Source organism: Zootoca vivipara, chromosome Z1, assembly GCF_965207765.1.
Source record: "Zootoca vivipara chromosome Z1, rZooViv2.hap1.1, whole genome shotgun sequence".
Lineage (NCBI taxonomy): Eukaryota > Metazoa > Chordata > Lepidosauria > Squamata > Lacertidae > Zootoca > Zootoca vivipara.
Genome location: NC_142583.1, coordinates 54,656,489 through 54,674,864, shown reverse-complemented (window position 1 = coordinate 54,674,864; position 18,376 = coordinate 54,656,489). Strand labels below are relative to the sequence as shown.

Here is an 18,376-nt window from a genome sequence, read left to right as displayed (position 1 = left end):
GCTGATTATCACAATACTAATATATCATATTCTGTAATCACCTTAACATGAGACACACATAACGCCAAAATCAGTCACATAATATAAAAGTCTAATAAAGTTTTTAAAAGTCCAAACCATATATATTGAATATTAGGCCCAAAATAAATCAGTGCATAGACAATGGTACAGCCAATTGCAAAAGTCCATAGTACAGTACATGTAAGGTTCATATGAAGGTTCGTAGAGTCCAGTACCATCCAAACATAGAATATGACGATTGTGTTCCATCAAGCAACAGAACAGGAAAATAAGGAAACGTTTGATTCTGCCGTGTTCTGCTTATGATGTCCTAAATTCTATCTGGACTCTCCCAGATTCTGCGCTGCTTTCTCTCCTAATCCACCAGAATCTGCTCCTGGTTTTGCTGCAGATATGGCGAGCAACTTGATCAGCTACATTTCTCCATATTTTATCCTGATTGTTGCCCAGCAAAGGGGCCAGGATTTTCGAATTCACAAGCTGTAGTACTGATCTATAAACCAGGAGGTTTCTTTCCTACAAGAGTGGTAGCCTTAGGCAAATCACTCGCTCTGAGCCTCATCTCTCTGTTAACAATATAGAGTTAACAGAAAGGGTTATATAACATCATGTACATGATACGCTCGGAATAATCTAAAAGCCCTATATGCAAAGTACAGAAGCCCATCAAGCCCTGTATAAGGATTAAATACTATTATTATTACTACTACCACTAATAATTTAACGTTCGTAATAAACATTAAGTTTCATGCATGAACAGAAGAGTTCCCACCTTCTAATGCTTCAACTAAACAGTTAATTCAAAAATTCAGTTTTGGATATGAGCTGACACTTTTAGAATGCTCTAGTGTCACCATGGCAACCAGCTTTGCTTAAACATAGCTGCGCACGGGAAGTATGATCTCTATTAAGTGACAAAAAGAAAAACCTTTAAGCAGCATTACAATTGTTCAGATAATGGAGATTTCCTAGGTGTGCGCATACCTATAAGGCTTTGCGGGGTGCGGGGTTCCTTTGCTGCTTACCACAGCAGGTTGGCTATTTACAAGGATTGCTTTGTGTGTTCGAGAATTCCCCCCACTCCTTCATCGGTTATAGTTGAAATATAGCTTAAATCCAGGCCAGGAAACCTATGGACAACAGCTCCAGCCGTGATTGGCCATTGGCCATAGTGCCTGGGGGTGACAGGAACTGAGGTTCAGCTACATCTGTAGTGCCATAGGCTCCCACTCCTGGCCTAAATGCTGGATGTTGCTATAACAGAACGAGTTCGTAGAATCATAAAATTGTAGCGCTGGAAAGCACCCTGGGGCTCATTTAGTCCAACACCCTGTAATGCAGATCAACTAGATCATACATGACAGATGACCATCCAACCTCTGCTTAAAAACCTCCAAGGAATGAAAGTCCACACCCTCCCAAAGGAGACCATTCCACTGTTGAACAGCTCTCACTTTCGAAAGTTGTTCCTGATGTTTAATTGGAATCTCCTTTCTTGTAACTTGAAGCCATTAGTTTCGAGTCCTACCCTCCAGAGCAGGAGAAAACAAGTTTGTTCCCTCTTGGCATGTGATAGCCCTTGAGATATCTGATGGCTATCATATCTCCTCTCGGTCTCCTCTTTTCCAGGCTAAACATACCCAGCTCCTTCAAGCGTTCCTCATAAGGCTTGGTTTCTGAGTTGTTAAAGGCTTTGGATAATTGACCATTTCAGGAATGTTCAAAGTATGGATCTTTGAACGGTGATATTGTCTACGTGTGGCATAATGCTTTAACTTTTTTAATTTCCACTCTCAAACTCTTCTCTGCCCAGCTCAGGCCCAGACGAGTGGGAATCAATCCCTGAGAGTGCATCAGAACAAATGGAGAGAAAATGTTCTCTAACCCATTGATGAAGGCTTGAGGGTGCCATGGCTAAACTCTAGAGTCAACAGGCAGTACTTGGGCATGCTTAGCCCTCACACCTGTCAGAATCTAACCAACGTAGCCCCAACAGGCCCCCCTCTAACACAATAGCACAAAGAAGAGGCTAGCAAGCGGCAATGATTAGCCTGTAACCTCAGCAACCGGGCGAGTGATGATGAAGAGAGGATGCAGAAGTCTTGAGGGAGTGGTGTCTCTCTTCTGAGGGGAAAGAAGGAAGGGCTCTGAGGTCTGGACTCTGTTGTACATCTTCCTTAGGCTGATGTAGTCCTAATTCTCATAAAGAGTTAAAACATCTATGCCAACCTGAGAGACCTTGGGCTTTACTACAATAACAAAAAATGGGCCCACATGGGCATACTGTAATTTAATTTTTAACTTTCTGCAGAGTATATTTTTCATCACTCTGGATCTGCAGCGTGGAGATAAATTATGTATTTAGGCATTTGACAATTTTATTAAAGCTCCATTCCCATCTGATTTCTTTCAAACGATCCATATTTCAGGGATTTCATCCTTAATTAATCTTGGCAATACCAAGGAAAATTGGAAGACAGCTTTGGAAAAAAAATGATTTCAAACTTGTATTAAAACTGTGTTCTTCCCATTCCCTCTAGGACCAGTCTGACTCTCAGGGCTGCTGTACAGAGGCGGTTTCTCACACACACACACCCGCGAGATAATCTCCATGTTAAAAAAAATGAAAAGTGTGCTTCTACTTGCACTGCTAGGCTTGATGCTGGTGCAAATATTTACTTTGCTGTGAATACATATTTAAAACCACAAGTGACAGCTTGGAATATTTGGATTTGCTTCTCTGAAAGAAATAACCTGTGCAAAATATCCATCTGTGGTCATTTCCCCCATAGTCTCATTCCCCCCCCCCAAACCCAGGCACAGATGGTGAATTTGTGGCCTTCCAGATGTGGCTGGAATACAGTCCCCATCATCCCTGTCCATCCTGGCTGGGCCTCATGGGAGTTGGAGTCCAGCAACACTCTGAGGACATCTCACCCAAACAGGTTTTTGATGGTTGCCAGTAGCAAAGACCAGATGGTGCTGGCCAAGCCACACTATCCAACAGGGCAGGAGATGACACAAGAGGACAACTCGATTACATACTGATATGACATCAATCAGGATCTAATCAACTGTGGATTTGAACCACCATGAACCAACTGTTTTACTACCCTGAACCCCTGGCCCACCTGCAAGTCAGTATGGCAAGTTCCCAGTGCAGGGTCAATCTATATGTCAAAAGTCCGAACAAAGCACAGTCCTGCAGAGATCCTGCCCATCCACCAACATGGGCAGTTGAACAGACACAGTACCTTAGCTCTGCTTCCCTTTTGTACTTTGCATGCCGATTGCAGCATCTGGGCTAGATGAAGCAGGTGGCCCTCACCTGTTCTGAGCCTACTCCAGCTAAGGAATCACACCTCTTGTCCCAGAGCTAGCAAGCCCCACCTGGCCAGCTAGGGAGCTGAGCTGTGGGCCCTTGCCTGCCATAACCTTCTGAAGCCCCCCACCCGCTGCTCCCTACACCTCAGAGCCCGCCGTGTTTGGAGAGACAGGGACCCCTCTGGTTCTGGTGATGGGCCCTGCTGCTCTGGTGCCATAGCTGCCAAGTTATCCCTTTTTTAAAGGGATTTTCCATTATGCTGAATAGGCTTCCTCGTGAGAAAAGGGAAAACTTGGCAGCTATGTCTGGTGCACTGACCCCCCCCCCATCCCTTTGTCATCCTCAGTCACCCCGTACTTCCTACACCAACCTCTCCTTCCCCATTCCCAGCTTGCACTGGTGTGTCCCAGTCCTGGCTACACCCCTTGCCAGGATCCCCTCCTCCTCTTCCCCATTGTCCTGTCAGTTCATGGCATTTACTTGCACGAAAATACAAAGGGGTTTTGAAAGCTCTACATCAGGATCCAGTACCTCTGGTGCTTCCTCTAAGAAGTGTCTCAGCCAAGGGCAATTAATGACACCTTTCTTCCCAGGTACATAGGGATGGCAAAGAAGAAGTCCATGCTGGACACCCTTTCCAGCTTGTGGATAGGAATCTTCGCTGTTCTATAAAACTGTAGCAGAACTTCTTGTACATACCATGGGTCCTTTCCAGATGTACCAGTTACAGTGCTATAGTTGTTGTTTCAGTGGTTTTTTTGGAGTGGAACTGTAGTGGGCTATTTACCTTAATGGTTGCATGCTGCCTATTGGTGGAGAGCGATTGCCCTTTTCCCTGTCCACACCAATATTGGGGCGTATTCAAGATGGAGAAAAGTTCTGCAGTTGCAGTTATACCCCTCCTTTACTCCCAAGCAGTAAAAGTTGGAGTCATGAGCACGTCCCAGGCATAGCTGCCAAGTTATCCCTTTTTTAAAGGGATTTTCCCTTATGCTGAATAGGCTTCCTCGCGAGAAAAGGGAAAACTTGGCAGCTATGGTCCCAGGTATTTATAGGCTTTGTGGGGTTGGGAGGTTGAGGTGAGGGATACCTAATGCTCTTGAGAGAGATTAGACAGCAGAAACAACTTCAGTTCCCTGTTTTAATCTGTGATATTGCTGGCTTTTTGTAAAAAAAAAAAAAGAGTAGCCAATGGGTAGGGAAATGCACAAAATGAGGTCACTCAAAGCACACACTGAGCATCACAGGAAATGTGGGAAATGGCGCAAAACACTTCCCATACAAAATAATGTGGAAGCATGGATTTATTTATTTTTAGGTCCAGTCGTGACCGACTCTGGGGTTGTGGCGCCCATCTCGCTTTACTGGCCGAGGGAGCCGACGTACAGCTTCCAGGTCATGTGGCCAGCATGACAAAGCCGCTTCTGGCGAACCAGAGCAACACACGGAAACGCCGTTTACCTTCCCGCTGGAGTGGTACCTATTTATCTACTTGCACTTTGATGCGCTTTCGAACTGCTAGATTGGCAGGAGCTGGGACCGAGCAAATAGAGCTCACTCTGTCACGGGGATTCAAACCACCGACCTTCTGATCAGAAAGCCCTAGGCTCAGTGGTTTAACCCACAGCGCCACCCGCTTTCCTTGTCCCACCCACGTCCCTGGTTGTCCCTATTTTCATTGGAGAAATGAAGGAGGAAGTAGTAGGATGTCCCTATTTTCGTTGGAGAAATGTTGGAGGGGACACCTCTATTTTCAACAGAGAACTCTTGGATGGTATGGTAATGTTTGGGTCACAGCTTGCCGGCTTCTCTTCTTAAAACTTCAGCAGTTGCCACAGAAAAATACAGGAAAACTAGTTTACTGATTTCTGTGTTTCTAGAAGCAACTGTTGCCCACAGAATGATAGTTATTGATAGACTAAAGAAAAGAAACATACAAAAAATAAGTAAGTTATGGAATCTTAGAATTTGTTTAAAAAAACTACTATTATTATTTTTTAAAAAAATCACAATTGGCTTCTTAAACAGAAAGAGAAAATAGTCTAACCCATCCAATGTTGCCCAGAAGTTTTTGTATCAGAGATATTCCTCAGCCGTTTGTAGACTGAGTCAAAACCTGATCTCCTGCTATTGTTCATTCTTCATATTGTACAAATCTCCATTGTGCTCCTTTTGCCAGATTCAAAGTGTGAATTATGGAGGAACGGCACATTCCGTACTCATGGTGGACAGATGCTCCTGTGCAAGAATGTGCCTGCAAAATATATTTATTCCAAAAATACAGCAGGAGGAAATGTGGCCTGCTTGGGACGCAGTGACTGTAACATGTGTTGGTGATATCACAGTGCCTCACTTTCCATCATGAATTTTTCAGTGACAGTTCATTATCAGTAAGTGGAGAAAACAAAACAGAAATGAAATTCCTGGAACGGGTCCTAAAAATCCCTACTTTACACAAAAGACACTGCTGTACACCGGAAATTAAATACTTCAGATCCAGGGAAATTCAAGCCACATCTGTAGCATACATTTAAGGCAGTATTACACCACTTTAACACTCATGGCTTCTCACAAGGAATCGTGGGGAAATGTAGTTATGTATTTATATGCAAAATATCCCTTTTTGCTCATACATCCATACTTTGGGCTCCACACTCAATCATGAAGCTCACTGGGTGACCTTTGGCCAGTCACTGTTTCTCAGCCTAACCCATGGATAGGTTGGGAGGATAAACTAGAGGGGGAGGGGAGAATGACACACACTATGCTTGAAATCCTTGGAGTAAGGCTGGGATGGGGATGCGGGTGGCGCTGTGGGTTAAACCACAGAGCCTAGGGCTTGCCGATCAGAAGGTCGGTGGTTCGAATCCCTGGATGGGGTGAGGTCCCGTTGCTCGGTCCCAGCTTCTGCCAAGCTAGCAGTTCGAAAGCATGTCAAAGTGCAAGTAGAAGGTAAGGCGGGAAGGTAAACGGCGTCTCCGTGCGCTGCTCTGGTTCGCCAGAAGCGGCTTTGTCATGCTGGCCACATGACCTGGAAGCTGTACGCCGGCTCCCTCGGCCAATAAAGTGAGATGAGCACCGCAACCCCAGAGTCATCCGCAACTGGACCTAATGGTCAGGGGTCCCTTTACCTTTACGGCTGGGATAATAAATAAATAAATAAACAAGTAAATAAGTAAATAAAATGAGCATACTTCCCTTGCTCTCTCTCAAGTTGCCTTTTCTCCTTCACACACAGTGCTTCCACATTTTTGCCTTTGATTTTTTTTTCTTATGAGAGCTGAGAATTCAAGTCAGCTTATCGTTTAAAGCGGCACTGGGAGGCATGGCTAGAATCTGGGGAAAATTCAGCCGGCCGGGTAATATGGCAAACTCCTGCTCAGCCATGAAGTCCATTGGGTGACCTTAGGCTGGTCATTGTCTCTTAGCCTAACCCACCTCAGAGGGTTGCTGTGAGGATGAAGTGGAAGGGAGATAACCAGCACACTGTGCCTTTAGCCCCTTGGAGGAAAGGTGGGCTATAAATGTGATATATAAATAATAAAATAAATGTGTGGGGGGACTTGTGGAAGTAGCAGCACAAATAGTCTGTGTAGCAAAATTAAACTGCTACCATTCAATCAAAGGGAATCGACATATGAATTTTCCCCGCGTTGTTCGTAATTATGACTGGTGCAGGTAGGAATGGGCAAAAGAGATCTTGCATCTAGGACACAGTGTAGGTTGAATGATCTGCTGGGACGTGTTTGAAAGAAAAGGTCCAGACATTCCACCCTCCTTTGCCAAAAGCTGATCAGGCCTACAAAGGACAAGTAGCTGAACGATGCGGAAGAAACCACCTCTGGAGCGAAACCCTCAAAGTGAAAGGCATTTTTCTTTTGCTACAATGGAAGTGTGAAAGAACTTGAGAATCTCCTTTTTATCCCGAGAGCCGATCCCTATGATTTTGGAAGTAGGGCTACCAGAATGTGCATAAGCAGAGGGGAAGGGCTGCGGCGGTAGACCTTGTGCTTTGCATTCTGAAAGTCCCAGGTTCAATCCCTGTCATTTCCCGATAAGGATGAGGAAGACTCCTGGCTTGATTGACCCCTGGAGAGCTACCACCAGTCAGCAGAACTCAGCTAGATGCGTCAATGTTCTGACATGGTACAGGGCAGCTTCTTCTGTTCCTTAAGTCTCACTTAAGTCATGCCTACCCACCCGAGTGCAGGGATTGCTACCTAGGATATGCAACAGACAAGACAACGGGGTGAGAGCCTCCTGCCCGCATGGTGAGGATTAAACACATAATAGCATGCTCCAGAGATTTAGTGTGAGGAGCCATAGGTTCATGCACATTTTTATTGAGTAGTAATATAAAATGCTTTTTTTTTCATTGTTACAAGTGCATGCTTTGATTGCCAACATTTCATAAGTCAAATTACAAAGGCAAGGCTGTAGGCTGTAGTGAATTACTTGGGCACTTATACAATTGTTAAAAAATATCAGTGGACTGCTTTTGTTGGTTTTTCATCTTCCTTTAAGAATGAACCAGTTGTAACCCGTAACTGATATACAAAGGGAAAAAAGTGAAAAAATTACACGGTTTGTGGCACATGACAGAACGTAACAAAATGACTAAACCATCATGACATTAACAGTTATCATGCATTTAGTTTCACATGTAACTACAAACTTAGTTTAAATTTCACAAGGTTTGCTAAACATGCTAACCATCGATATGTGCACTGACAAGCTTATATTAAAAACTTTTAAGAATACTCTCCCCCTTAGATTTTTCAAAGCTTTTTTTTTTTGATTACAAAATTTCAAAGGCATTAGCATTTTCTTTTTAGAGAATATAAAGTACGCCAGTACATACATTTCCAGTATAAGTCAGACCACTAAGCGCATTACAGTCCCATACAGGCCTATACAGCCAATTTTTTTTCTTAAAAAACATGCATAGGCAGATTTTTACAGAATATAGATGCTTTCACTGCACTTAATATGGTGTCTTGTTCACTATACTTAAAAATGCACCACTCATAAATATTTAAATTCAGCAAGCCACAACCAAGACTTGATTTACCAAAAAGAAAAAGAATAAAGAAAAGATTCCTAAATATAAACAGCAAAAAGAAAAGAAAAAAGGAGTATCATTATTCCAGTTTTATTTTCCTTAAAAACTTAAAAGAAAAGATTTCTCACTGCCAAATTAGTTAAGGTAAATGTTATATTTAAAGAAGGGCATTCAAGCACACTAAAGAAACCTGAGGTAAGCATAATCTGTACAAAATTAAACTGTCCTTTTTGGCATTTTTAACAAATTTGCAACTTTTTTTTTAAAGATTGCCTAATTTTTTTTTTTTAAGATAGCCGTCGTCTGACAAGAGTAGCAAAACATTATCAATAAATAGTCTCCTTATTTAGTTTGTACATCACTTTGTTAAAAATGTTTTTGATGTTGTCCATGTTTAGTGCTGCAACTGTAAACGTACAATAGTTAGTAAGAAATCAGACAAAATTGTCATGTCCAGTAACATAATAAAAGGCCTTTCAGTTAACATATCTAGAAGTTTCCAATGCAGTAGGAAAACATGTTCATTCCCCTAACTTTGCAATATATACCAGCATTAGCTTTCATTTAGTTTTCTACAAGCATTTTAAAGGCATATCCAAGGAGGCGTTGAACCTCCACCCCCCACCCACCAAAATAAAGTCTACTATCTCTTCTTAGATGATATTGTAAACTGAATCCAACACCTGGCCCCCAGAGCAAGTAAGCTATCATCAGAGGCAAGAACACCCCACTGCTGATAAGCAGCAATCCCATCATGCCCTGCAGCTTAAAAACAAAAAAATCACAAGTTGGAAACGGTCACTGAATATTGCTGCTATTACTGCCATTACTGTCAGTGCCATTAGTCTCTGAGGAGATTGCCTTGTTGATGGAGTTAAGGTTGGCATCGGATGGCATGGCATCTCTGCGAGGGGGCATCCGTTCGTTAATCCGGTCCAAGCCTTTGGCTTCTTCAAAGCTTGTGATCTTATGCTGCGGCGAGAATCCTTTGATAGCTACACAGAGAATTGGGGTGTGGGGGAGGAAAAACAAAAACAAAAAAACAGAGAGGAAAGTGAAAGTCAATGGCAACAAAGTGTTGGCATTTTATCAGCTTACTTAACAGTCAACTGAGTTGAGAAATTCCTTCACGGTGAAGAAAATAAAATGACAATGCGATTAAAGCTTCTGGATGGATTTGGAAACAGCTAGAAAGTAGATAGCCAATGTATCTTGAAAGTTTAAGATGCTCCCAACAAAATTCAATTCTGACATTTTATTTGGTGGTTCGGTGTGGAATGAACATTTTTTTCAGGAACAAGTAGTGCTCACAGAAAAATAACAAACTAAAATCTCCTGTCTTAAAAGTGTAGGGTTCAGTTTCACAAATATTGGTGCAGTGAAGCCATCACAAAAGGAAGCTGGTTTGATGTTGTAAATGGCAGCTCCCACATGTGTTTGTGCGAATGAAAACACTGGCTTGAAACTGGGAATGCAAAACTGACTTTAGGGTATTAAAAGAAAATGTCTGGACTGGTCTTGAGTGATAAATGGTTGCGATGTCCTCACAGTCTCATTCAAGATAGAATTCTTGTTGATTTCCAAGGGAGATTTGTTGTTGTTGTTTTCTTTGGAATAGGCAATGTAGGATGAATTTAACAGCAGAGCAGCTGTCAAGAGGCTTCACAGAAATGATTGAACATTCAAAACCACAGCTTGCCCAAGAATTCTGGTTTGTAGCCTTTCAATAGCTATTATTTCCAGGCGTGCCAACCTCACTGCAGAGGTTGTATGATGCCAAATGAAGACTTAGGTTCTCCTTTTAACAAGCTTTGTGAACCAGCTTCAAACCTTGATTAAGATTCCTGCCTAAAAACTAGGACTCTGGTTAGCCTTCACCCCAGTCAACATCATGGTTGATGTTATTTGGAAGGGGGATGGAGAGCAGTAGCAAGCTATGCAATGGTCCACTCCCTTAATCATGGTAAACAGATTGTTCCCATTATATAGGAACCTGCATTGAGTGTTTATGAAATTTATCATATGAGGATACCCTTATAATGCATTAGACAGAAGGTCCTCAGTGTCTTCACTACAAAAGAAATGATCATGCACTACTCAGGAACGATAACCTTCTCTGTCAGCCCTAGAGCGCTACAGGATAATCTGGTTAAACTGCAGTAATTGAGTGTGACATGGATGCTGAATATCATTCTTTTTGGCATATTTGTCCTTAACTTTGAAAGTGTAGGAACATAGGAGCCAGTAAGTGAATTTAAAAGTCAATGAACTCGCCCTTCAGCAATGACATTAGGAGTTCCACATTGATCTCACTAGGTATTTCATACACTCAATGAAAGGGGGGGGGGAATTCAAGGGGCCTGGTGCAATTCCATCCTTTAGAGGCTTACTTTAGAGTGTTTAAAACAAAAAAGGGGAAGGGCTCTGGGCAGCAATCCAAGAAGCAGGCTTAACTTATTGGTTGCTGTTAACCCTTGGTGTGTTTCCCACCTCTTATTTTAGTAAAAAAATAATCAATTGAACAAATACATATTTCAAGAATGTTGGTTATGTTTCTTTCTGCTGGGTTTCTTAACATGCAAGATAGCCAAGATGGTCAGTTAGTACCAGCAACATGGGGAGAGAATACTGGGAGGGTGTGAGCAAAAAGGAGGGAGTTGGAAACTAAATTTGCTCTTTGGTTTATCTGTAAAGAGGTATAATCAATTTTGTTCTCCATTAGGGAGAAAGCATAATCCTTTCTGAATTTTGAGATGACTTTCCCCCCACCCCTCACATTTCTCCTTGAAGGCAAAGTCCCTGGTACTATTAAACCACTTGTGTTGAATTTTGTGGCAAGGACAAATCCTCTCATGCTGACATTTTGCCAACCACTGCTGTGGAAATATGGACTGCAGACAGATACAGAGGACCAATTCCCCTCCCCCCCCCCAATGTGGTGATTTCTTTTTTCCTGCTAGGTGGAAACCACTGCATACTGGGCCATCTGAAGGGGTGGAACATAAAGATGGCTTTGAGGCTATCATGGCTTCTGTAAAAAACCAACAATTTAAGTCAGGGGATTGGATCCAAAGAGCTGTGAGTGGTTCCATAAAATGTGTGCAAGATTGCCATACAATGCTAGAACAGATAGGGCCTTATTCTTCAGCCGGAACAAGAGCCTGTGCAAGAATAATAATAGTGGAACACTTGTAGAGAAGAAGGCTTGCACACGTTTCTCAAACAAGAGACCCTGGTGTAAAATGGCCCTTCCGTGAGTGGAAGATGCCTCCCGCATGTGGAAGGGTATCTTTGGATCCACTCCAAAATGCTTAATCTTTGCATGTTGGACCACTTCAGACAACATAGTTTGCTGTGGAATCTACCACCCTTGGTTGTCTGGAAACTTCCCTTCACCGCTTGTAGCCCACATGTTCCCACCTATTCCCCACAAATTCCATATAGGTTTCATACTAAAGATAACTTGAACAAAGACTCATAGCAGAACATTCAACCCCAGCCCTCTTAAAAAATTCACCACAGTGTTGTCAATTTTGATCCAGTCCTTTGACGTAGGTGTATCATGAATGGCAATGTGAAGTGTAAGGCAGTTTAATTTTGCAGGATGCTCAGCTGTGGTTGGATGTATGAACACCTAGACTCCGTCAAAGGCCTGCACAGGCCCCTAGTAAACACTTGTTTATGTAAACAGAATCCTTATTAGATTTCCCAAAGGCGAAAGCTTTTCAGATCAATCAATCAATCAAACAATCTTTGGTTACAGTGCAATGTAATGATCAATAAGAAGTTTAACTTGAACAACACATATTCCCAAAATGGGCTGCACATCTTGGTGTCAAGCAGACATATTTATACACCTTTGTGCTGAAGAATGTGCTCTGCTGCAGTTGCTGGTCAGACAATGATTATTAGCAGTTTACATTGAGAAGTAATACTAAAAACACGACACAGTCACAGAAATCACAGGAAAAAAAACAGCCAAACTGTCAACAAGAATGCACATTGCAGAGTAGAATTTGCCAACAGGAATAGAGAATTCCAACATAAATAGCAGCTCACTCACTGCTATTTAGAAAGCAGTTGTATTTTCTCTTACTTATTGCTAAGAATTTTGTTCACTCCTGTAACAAAAAGATCAAAAAACAGATAGGAGGGCCAAAATGGCAGTCTTACTCCATGCCAACAGAACTAATGACTAATGATTTTTCTTCTTTTTTTTGGAAAAAACCTTAAGTTTTAGGGGGGCAAGAACAAAATACAACTGAGTAATTTTTTGGTTTTGTTTTAAAGGGGAACTTTAGAGAGTCTTCTTGCAAAACAATTTGAATTACTAATTGAATCATCATGTATAGAAATATTCCAGTATGCATTTGGAGATCTATTAACTGTACAACTAACAAAATTGTTTTAAGAGCTGAAACAAAAGGATCCCTGAGAAAAGGCAGCTTGAAGTTTTGCATTCAATATCTTCGACAGTAATTCATTTGTGCTGGTAGTCATTTGAAATGGTGTTGGTTTTAACAGCTACATTAGAGAAAATTCCTGATACTTGCAGGGGGAAAAACCTCATAACATCTCCCACTGTTTTAATATTTTCCCACTAAAGGGACATTTTAAAATATGCTAAATTACAGTGAAGACTCGTTCAAAAATAACTTTCACTAGAGACCTCAGCAAAGGGAGAACCCCATTCAACTTTCTCAATTTTCAGATATGTCTTAAGGTGACATGGGGAACTGATGAATCCCCCTTAAGGGAAACTGTTTGTATGTCAAATGGCTTTTACTAAAGTGCTGCCATGCCCCCTTTGAGCCGAGTTGCAAGCTTTCTTATCCTTGTGCAACACTGATTCGGCACCTTAAGCTTAATGGACACAGATCAGAACATCGCTGCAACTTTAAGAAACAACACCAACAACAAAAGGAACACTTTCCCCTTTAAAGCAAGTAAACTTAGGTTAATACTGAGCCACAATTGTTAGCTCAACACCCACACACTCTATACAAGCTACAGCAAAAATGAATACACCCAGCAGAGCCCTTCTCTGTTGTAACAACAACAGAAAGGGGTCTGGCCAATTTACCTTCATCAGCCTCAATAGCCTCAACAGTAGCTGAAGAGAAGAAAGGGGTAGCAAAACGAATGAGAAAAATGAGCAGAGGATTTAACTCTAAGAACAAGTCAGTGAATAGCAAAGGAGCTAGTACACTTGAAGGTTACTGTAAGTGCTGGATTTTGACACAGAAGACAACATAGAATGCTACACACAAAACAGACACAGGTATCGTAATTTGCAGGCAATAGATTTCTTTCTTTCTTTCTTTTTTAATGGGGGAAAAAAGTGAAAGATACTGTACTAATTTGTTCTTAAATATCTAATAAAATAAAATAGCCACATGGATTAAATTGAAATGCTACACCGTCTTGTCCATACAATATACAAAATTGACGGTATAAAAGGGTGGCTGCAACACTGAATGGGGCAGGTTAGATTGCAGAGTGTCTAGTAAGACATATCGTGGCATTAAAGCCAGTGGACGAAAGTACCAGCAATGCAGATCAGCAAAATACTGAAGCACCCTTCGGTCAGCAGGGGGACTAAGGGAAAAGATGGTTTCTGATAATTTGGGGAAATACTTTTCTTTTCTCCTGTATGCTTTTTAAAAAGAAATACTGAAAAGACTTTTCAGTGTTCAATATTTTGTTTGTGGGTTTCCTTGTTTAAGATGGCACAGAACACAATCTTTTCAAGTGCCCCATACTGTTAATTTTTTTAAAAAAAAATGTTTTGATTTTATTTAGATCTGAACTACTGGCAGAACAACTGACCATTTCAAAGTTGCTGGTAGTATAGCATAGATTTCAAACCACCATGGCCTTTTAAATAGGGCTTAAGAAGCATTTGCAAACAGAAATGAACATAAAAGTTAATATTAGAAATGCATTGTTACATTATAGCTTGAATGTCTTTTTGACAGCCAGATGCACCTAAATCACCATTGGTATTAAGTATGGCAGCAAGGAAGCCTATCTGCCTATAAGAGAAACACACTGGCCTGGGTCTGGTTTAGAATGTTGCATTTTATTTTTTTATTTTGTAGTTGCAAAGATTAAAATGGACTGAGATCAGTGGAATCTCATCAAGTGTCATATTGTATCAAGGACAAGTTCCCCCATGGAATCTATAGCCCTCGGGTGCAGCAAATAAGATAACTCAATAACCAAAATAAATATGCATAATAAATAAAGAGGAAAGAGACAATAAAACTTAAGATGAGAAAAAGGATCAAAACCAGCACAACACACTAAAATAATGGTCACTAAGAATGTACACATTTCACAGAATATATTGATCATATTTTCTGTTAATACATAGCACAGTCGGCAAAATGTGCTTAACAGAAACTATGTAGATTTCAGTATATTTGGTGAATGGTGCAAGGTGTTAACTAATGGGTTGTGTATAGTAATGTTTCACTAAGCTATAATACTGCAGTATGAGGGAATTTCCCAATAGCCAGGCTTTTGGACAATCTGAGAGAAGCAATTGTATCAAGACAACAGCGGGTTTCTTGTTTTTTTCTCCAGGATGGGTGGGTGATAAAATTCTACGAATGTCAAGGGACTAATAATATGAAGCAAATCCCTTATGTGCCTCAATAATTCCATTAGTGTGACAAACACACTTTGGTCATCATATTGCAGCATTTACAAAGCAGAACGTTACCATATGTGTAACACACAAGCCACCAAAAAGAGAGTTTACCACAGAATACCTGAATCTTCTAGATAAAGAGAAAAAGAGACAGAAAGGGGAAAAATACAGGAAAGAAACTCCAAGAAAGAAATGGGAAAGTTAGAGGCTGAGACTGAGTTATTGAAAAGGCGAATCTCCATGTCTCACAGTTAAAAGCTACATCATAATTATGGCTGGACACTCATGGGTGCATGTTACACAATAGTAAAAACAGAAAACAGTTAATACATTAAAATATTTGACTGTGGCTCCTTACTTCAAGAGGAATATTCTACTAGCTATAGCGCGGCTGCTCATACAAAATATGACTTGAAACAGTAAGTGAGAGAAAGTGCCTCAATGCTTGCATATATAGCAAAACCACCATTAAAATGTTCTTCCCTTTATTCAAGTCTGCCATATGCGGCATTAGTTATTCACAAGCCATTAGTTATTCACTGGCCCTCAGAAACTGAATTCCAGTTACAGAATTCCAATACTGCAGTTCTCCATGAAGAAGAGAAAAAAGGAAGAATGCAATTTGGTAGTTATCAGCTGGCCTAAGGGAGGATTGGCATGTTGGCCAATAATTTGCAGTTTTTCACATACAGTGTCTGCCATTTTTCTAAAGGGAGAGAGGCCATGCTCAGTAAGTTGCTTATGAATACCATACAATGAAAAGCAGTCTTGCATGCTTGCAAGCACAATGGGTGGGAAAGAAAACCTTCTCAAGCTTTGAAAGATGAGATTCTCAAGCAGAGAACCTTCTTCCCATCCTCTTTATCCATGGCCTTTAGAAGCTGTCAACTAAGAAGTTAGACAGGGCAGATGAGTTTCACTTCACAGAGATCCACTGTATTTGGATTCAGGTTGCCCAGGACTCTGGAGGAGGTGGGGAGGCAGACATGTCTTGGGAGGGGAAGTTCAGGTCACTTATTTGGAGCTTTAGCTACTGCCTGCCAAAGCCCTTGGCATTGGGCTCCCTGGCTTGCTCCAGTATTCTGCTTGTGGTACAGTAAAATGAATGATGTACCAGCAGCAGGCCCCTCCCTGCAATGGTGCCTGGCTTACCAGACTGCAGGCTAAGGTGGGAGGACCAATGGCAGTAGAGGAAACCTGAACAAACCACTGGGCTCACTGCATTATGAGGAAATGAAAGCGGTTGCTGCACTGGTGGGTCAAGATGGATGAATTCAGAACAGGACCTGCCCTGCAGCTGACTTGCTCATATTTCTGCTATTTAAATCAGCTCCTGTGAAAGACTCTTTGGGAGCTGCATTGAGGATAAGTTAAAATGGTGGATGCACTGGCACATTCAGCCACAGGGCACTACATTTCTGTCCATGCCAGAACCTCCCTCCACTAATAATAATAATAATAATAATAATAATAATAATAATAATAATAATAGGGGTGGGGTGGCAAACTGAGGAATACAAATGCCACTGGTATCACCTACTTTCTTGGGATCCCAGCTTTTGCCTGAATATGTTGTGGATGGGGACTACTCCTAAGGGAAGGAGTTTCAGAACTATGCAAGAAGGAAAACCTATTCACATGCAGTGGATATGCCCCGGCTTTTGTAAAGTTAAGCTGCCAGAACCAAGATAGATATGTTTTTAAGCTATCATAGTAAGCTGGTACAAGCCTCAATTAAGTTCCTTATGCTGAAGCCAAAGTCTTATGCATGGATCTCCACTAAATGTGGTTTCTGGATAGCTCAACCCATCCTAAATGAGGGGGGCCAGGGAGCAGCTTGGCTGTGTATGTGTGTGCTCCCCCTTTTTTAAAAGAAACAAACAAAAAAACACCCGAAAACAAAAACCCCAGTCATTTAGATGACTCTTTACCTACATATGAGGCAGCAGTGTCCCAGAGAAATAGCAGAGATCATTTTGCCCTTCACACGTGTAACTCTCCCCTATATATGTAGAGTCACCCCCTCCCTTTAAATATTGCCAAGTATTGCAAACAGGGGTTGCGTGCATTTATTTAGTTTGGTTTTTTAGCCAAATTTTGTGAGCCAGCTTCTAGTCACTCTGTGGTCTCTCTCTCTCTCTCTTCTTGAAGAGACTGCATTTATATAGCGGAAAGGAATTCTGTGCTTTAGCAGCCGAATTTATGTACATCATAGCACACATACACAAACATGCTTACCGCTTTGCAGAGTTTGTTTTCCTCCAGAGAGCACCCCACTGGGCAGCATTCCTGTTGGGGTCAACCCTTTCAGTGTCAGCACACTCTCACTCTCTTCCCTGGTAGAAACAGGATGAAGCAATGTCAATTGCAGCCAGCAACTTATGCGGTCAGAAAGAAGAGAAGGGAAGAGCTAAGCACTTCCTCATTGTTTCTAGATCCAGCTCTTTCTAGATCCAACATCTTTATTCATTTTTATCTCACTTTTATTTTGCCATGGAACCTAAGGTGGAGTGCATGTGGTTCCCAGGCAGTCACCCATCCAGGCACTGACCAGACCCAGAACCGCTTTAGTTTAGCAAATCTAAAGCTCATGTGGCTGCAGAACACACCCTTGTTACATTTTTTTTATAATATATGAGTTGTATCCAAAGTAGCACTAAGTAACTCAGGACCAGGCATCCCCAACCTTCGGTCCTCCAGAAGGTTTGGACTACAATTCCCATCATCCCTGACCACTGGTCCCGTTAAGCTAGGGATCATGGGAGTTGTAGGCCAAAACATCTGGAGGGCCACAGATTGGGGATGCCTGCTCAGGACAGATAAAGGGAAGTACTTTTCACAACAGCACATAGTTAAAGTATGGAACTGACTCTCACAGGAGGCAGTCATGGCCACCAAGTTAGATGGCTTTAAAAGAGGATTAGACAACCTCATGGAGAAGAGGGCTTCTGGTGGCTACTAGCAACGATGTCTAGGCTCTGCTTCCACAGCTGCAAACAGCAATGCCTCTGAATACCAGTTGGTTGGAAACCACAGGAGGGGAGAGTGCTCTTGTGCTCCTGTTTTGATTGCTGGTTTCCTACAGGCATCCAGTTGGTCACTGTGAGAACACGATGCTGGACTAGGTGGGACACTGGCCTGTTCCACCTGGATCTTCTTATCTTCTAAAATCCTTGCATGAGCAGAACAACTTCCACTTGTGGAATAGGACTTATTCCATGTGCCCACTAAATCTGTTATGGCTGTTCCCTACCCCCCCCCCCCCGGAGCAGATGTGAGGATGGCGCTGCAAGCACAGAGGGCAAAAAATCAC

General features: G+C 41.9%; 1 protein-coding gene across 4 annotated transcripts in view; it reads right to left on the bottom strand.

Moving 5' to 3' along the window:
• Positions 1–7,673: 7,673 nt before the first annotated feature.
• Positions 7,674–18,376, bottom strand: part of PPP3CA (protein phosphatase 3 catalytic subunit alpha) — a 191,127-nt gene continuing 180,424 nt past the window's right edge. For 2 of the 4 annotated variants that reach the window (XM_035112121.3, XM_035112124.3), the window contains 3 exons: positions 17,302–17,399; positions 13,492–13,521; positions 7,674–9,403 (listed from right to left, as the gene is read on the bottom strand). In XM_035112121.3, the coding sequence (XP_034968012.1) occupies positions 9,207–9,403; positions 13,492–13,521; positions 17,302–17,399 (325 nt within the window). In that variant the 3' untranslated portion in view covers positions 7,674–9,206. The remainder of the gene's footprint in view (positions 9,404–13,491; positions 13,522–17,301; positions 17,400–18,376) is intronic. The other 2 variants (XM_035112125.3, XM_035112126.3) reach the window with 1 other exon arrangement.